The sequence below is a fragment of the Macrobrachium rosenbergii genome, chromosome 51, assembly GCF_040412425.1.
Source record: "Macrobrachium rosenbergii isolate ZJJX-2024 chromosome 51, ASM4041242v1, whole genome shotgun sequence".
Taxonomy (NCBI): domain Eukaryota; kingdom Metazoa; phylum Arthropoda; class Malacostraca; order Decapoda; family Palaemonidae; genus Macrobrachium; species Macrobrachium rosenbergii.
The window spans coordinates 59350383-59354799 of NC_089791.1; the positions used below are offsets into that span (position 1 = coordinate 59350383).

The 4417-nt window shown below is 37.7% G+C and overlaps 1 protein-coding gene across 4 annotated transcripts in view; it reads right to left on the bottom strand.

Moving 5' to 3' along the window:
* The window catches only part of LOC136833453 (hemocyte protein-glutamine gamma-glutamyltransferase-like), a 21649-nt gene extending 17673 nt beyond the window's left edge, over window positions 1-3976 (bottom strand). For 2 of the 4 annotated variants that reach the window (XM_067095634.1, XM_067095633.1), the window contains exon 1: window positions 3837-3976. Coding sequence is in view for 1 of the 4 variants with exons in the window: in XM_067095632.1 (XP_066951733.1) it covers window positions 3389-3441 (53 nt within the window). In the remaining 3 variants the exon portion in view is untranslated. Of the gene's footprint in view, window positions 1-3388; window positions 3457-3832 lie in introns of those variants that run through there. The other 2 variants (XM_067095635.1, XM_067095632.1) reach the window with 2 other exon arrangements.
* Window positions 3977-4417: the final 441 nt, after the last annotated feature.

Consider the following 4417-nt stretch of genomic DNA (forward strand, 5'->3'; position numbering starts at 1 on the left):
AAAAAGGTTGTCCAAGAGGGACTAACATTGGCAACTGCAAGACCAAGTAAAGAGCAGGAAGGAGAAACTGGATACGACTGTGATGAAAAGATGATATATCCTGAATCGAACGGGAGGAACAGTCATATAAAGACCTATAATCATTGGGAGGGTCTCCATGGTAAGAAGACCTGGCAGGATGATGGTTGCTTTAGATTAAGCTGGCTTATGCCAGCACTGGCCTGTAATGATGAATCTGTAATTAACCCTGGACCCTGCCTTACCAACAGGAACGAATATGACTTGACAACCTTTCAGGCTCATCTGTTCTCTGGTGAAAGCAGGAGAGATCAGACACTTCTGGCGAGAGAGGTAAAAAAATCATACGCTTCTGGTGAAAAGGTGAGAAAGACCACGAACTTTTGGTGGGAAAGTTGAGAAAGATGAAACGCTTCAAAAGGGAAGGGAGAGAATACATTAATTTTGGGGGGGAATTTCGCTCCTATGCTCTTCAAAAATCAGAGCCTTAAGTTTTTTTGCCATTTATCATATATTCAGACTGCATGAGTAATTCACAGAGATGTATACATTCAGGTACCAGCCTAGTTCCTGTATCATTTTGCTTTGATCTGCAAGTTACCAATAATGACAACAACGTTAAATATGACATCACTGTTAAAAGCAGGAATCCCATCCGCACAGATATTAGTCGCGATAAACGAACTAAGCCGATTAAATAAGGAAACCAAGCATGACGTTAGATTGGACCGTATTTCACGTTTCCTATTTTGCAAGACGCGGACTTATATCCATAGACTGGAGATGCCGAGATTTCTGTAAACACCTTTGTGCCGGCTTCTGAAGTAGGAAGCGCTTCGCCTGATTTTGTTCAAAAGTATGTCATTAATTGTCTAAAAATTATTCCTTAAAAGGTGAATAATTTGGATATATTTTTGTATCATTTTTCTTGCTTTATTTTTCACTGTTTCTCCTTTTTAGCAAAACACTTGACGATTGCAGTAGCTGTACAGAAAACAGAGAATATTGTGATTTGCAAATGAAGTGTACCTCTTTTGTTAGCCTGAATAGGATACACATGAATTCTTTTTAACAGCTACGCCAAATTGGAGCTACCTTCAGCTTCATATGCTTGTACAAGATAATTTATCAGCATCTGTTAACGAGGCGTAGACTTGTTTATGTGGCAATACCATAATTATATAGTTTCTGAAAAGGAGCCCCCTGTGATAGAATAACGGAAGATTAAAAACACGCAAGAAAGGACATTTCTTTATTCTTTAGGAATTAGCAGAAAGGAGGAAGCGTGGATCGCGACCGAAAGACGTTCTTTGAAAGCCTTCAGACCAACCGATTCGCAAAGAGAAAAATAGATCTAGATCTCAGCTGCATTAAGTAGAAAACACTCTTCAGATTATTATTAAAAACGCAATTTTTTTTTGGTGAAACCAGGTAAAAAAATTGACCGTATCGTAGATCATGCTTTCATCATCACTTAATGATAACATATGTGACCAAAGAAAGATTGATACAAAAAGAAATTAAAAGAATATTTTCTGTTTTTCCTGAAAATCTATCGAAATCTACAAGAACACATTTTCCTCCGTCTGTTAGTAAGCCAGTAGATGGCGTCCCGCATTATATTCTAGTGAACTGTGCTCAAATGCCCTCATTAAAGCCAGTAAGTCTGGTCTCTTGTTCGGTGTCCATGTTGAGAAGATATTTTTACCTCCTTCCACCGCAGAACGAATGTGTGAATTATTTAAGAAGATTTACATTCTTCGAAATTCACTCAAAAAAAGAAGACAACTTATATCGTTAGTCGTCATTTGCATATTCATATATCGCCTTTTGTTTTATAATAAACCGTAAAATGCTTATCTTTAAGAAAGGAAAATCTTCGGCTATGTTACAGTCCGTAAACCCAATATTTTGTAAGATTTTTGACGAAAAGTTATCAGACGCCTCTACAATGTGTAACAAAAGCACGTTTCAAATTCAAATAAACGAATACATCACCGGTATACCACTTTATATATTTATATATATTTATATATATACATATATACAAACATATATGTATGTACGTATGTATATATATATAAATAATAGTACCTAGGGTACGTTGTTTTTTCAGTTATTACAAACACACACTTACACACTCATAAACACATTTTACACACACACATATATACATCTATGTGTATATATGTGTATGCATGTCTTCAATATATGCTTCGAAATACACAGAAATTCACTCTTAACAAAAATGAACGTTTGAATACATCGATAAACTTATGAACTTACAAACTTACAAATCTTCTGTAGTCTACACAGAAAAAAATGATGTGGAACCTACCTTTAGGTTTTTCAGGGTGGAAAAAGAGCACCTTTGAGATGTCACGGCGAAGATCTATTTTGAACCCATCGATCAAAATGACAGTTTGTACTTCAAAAGGAATAAACCGCGTAAATGTTTCTAAGTCGCGAATTGGAACGAAGCTTAAATAATGTCAAAATTTTTATTCTTTTGTAGTGTATAAATAGATGGAATTCGGATATTGACTCATTGGAAGAGACGCGTTATGTCGAGCACTAAATTTACTTTCTTACTCTTGATGAACACTCTTGGAATCTACCGACGGTTTTACAGTGATAAAAATTTACGTAAAATTTAATTTCTATTAAAAAAAATTATGCGATGAATTTTGGAGTTGTGTTTTAATAGCGAGTAGGGAAATTAATACCAAACTTGCGTTTGCAGTAGTTTTTTTTTTAAGCATTCTGGAAGTGGTTTTATATATAAGTTTTAGTAAATTCTCCCAGTTTGCTCGTTTTTTTAAGATACTGTCATACTGAATTGTGTTAATATAACATCTCGTAAACGTATACTGTCTGTAAACGAAAAAATGATTTCTTCTTTTCTTAGACGCTCGAGAACTTCACTTATGCTATTCAAGTTTTTGTTTTTCTGAATGACTTTAATTGCGTAGATGACACTGAAGAACAGAGATGAAATAGTTACCTGTGGAAAATTGGCCATCTTGAATATCTTTGAGTTTTTCTTTTTCAATTTTTTTTTTCCGAAGCTATGAGAAAACAACTTTAACAAAACGCCACATAACTCTGTTATTGGTTAGACTTAAAAGCTGTAAATGTAACAGACAAGCATAAATGATGTTAATCAAGCCATAAGCAAAACCTCGACTGAAGTTAGAAATCGAAAGCTTATTCCTCAGGAAACTGTTGCGCATGCATTCCTTCTCTTGTTCGCGGCTTATTTTCTTTTCTTTTACTTTCTATTAATGCCAAAGCATGTGCTTTTAGTATCAACGTAGTATGAGGCACGCAAGCTTAAAAGTAGCTGTAAGCGCTGTCCAATGCAATTTACCTTTGGCAGAATTGTAAAAGCAAATTCTTGTATTTATAGCGCAAGTATATCATGACTGGGAGGCGCCTGGCTCTTAGAGATAACGCTAATTTCAAAATAGAAGTGGAAAGCGCCTTGGCACCTCAGTGCAAGACGGAAGCGGACCGTGTTGTGGAGGCCAAGGGTTTTGTTGGTAAGTGTGAGATTGCAAGCAACTTGTCGAACTCTTGGGCTGAACTTCTTTAAAGCGAGAGGCCCCTGGAGCGCTGGCACCTGAACCGAAATTGTAAGCCAGTGCTTGAATGTTAGCACATTTTGAAAGCACATTTGTAGCTGCCACTGTGGATAAAAGAGTTAAGTAATGGCAAGTGACAGCACGCAGCAGCCAGCAGCTCAGGCTGAGAGACTCGAGGAGTTTCTGAAAGCAGGCGTCCCCACCGCGGGCCGTCCAAGCAAGCAACTCACCGACCTTGCTGACTAGATGTGGGCGTGCGTGGGGGCAACGCAGGAGTGTAGACGTGGTGTGTTGACTGAAGGTCGTTTGTGGCAACGTGGGCAACAGACTCAAGCCGGCTTGGTTTATATACCGTCTGTCACGGTCGCTGCGCGCGGATGGGTTACATGCAAGAAGCGACTGCAACTCAGTCACGGATTAGCGTAGTTACTCCTGACCATAACTTGGCTACAGTGTCCGTTTTCTATGCAGAGTTCATTTTGTACTCCATGGAACTGTTCTTTTATTACAGTAAAGATCATCTTACTTTACATGAGATGCCTTCAAGATACACAGGGAACGAACTTATCCGATTTAGGAGAATAGACATCAGAATGAGGAAGAGAAAATAATGAGGTCTCATATCATTTGTGATTCACTGTCTCCATTCATAAAATGCACAATGCAAATAAGCAGTCGGATGATTATCAGACGAGAAACATGAAGACAGAGTTTGCAATTGCACATCCGTTAGGTAACGTATGAGTCAGGGCGACGGGGTGAATTCCGCATATGAATGAAGGCGGAAAATATTTTCTTTCTGGGAGTTAAAAAAA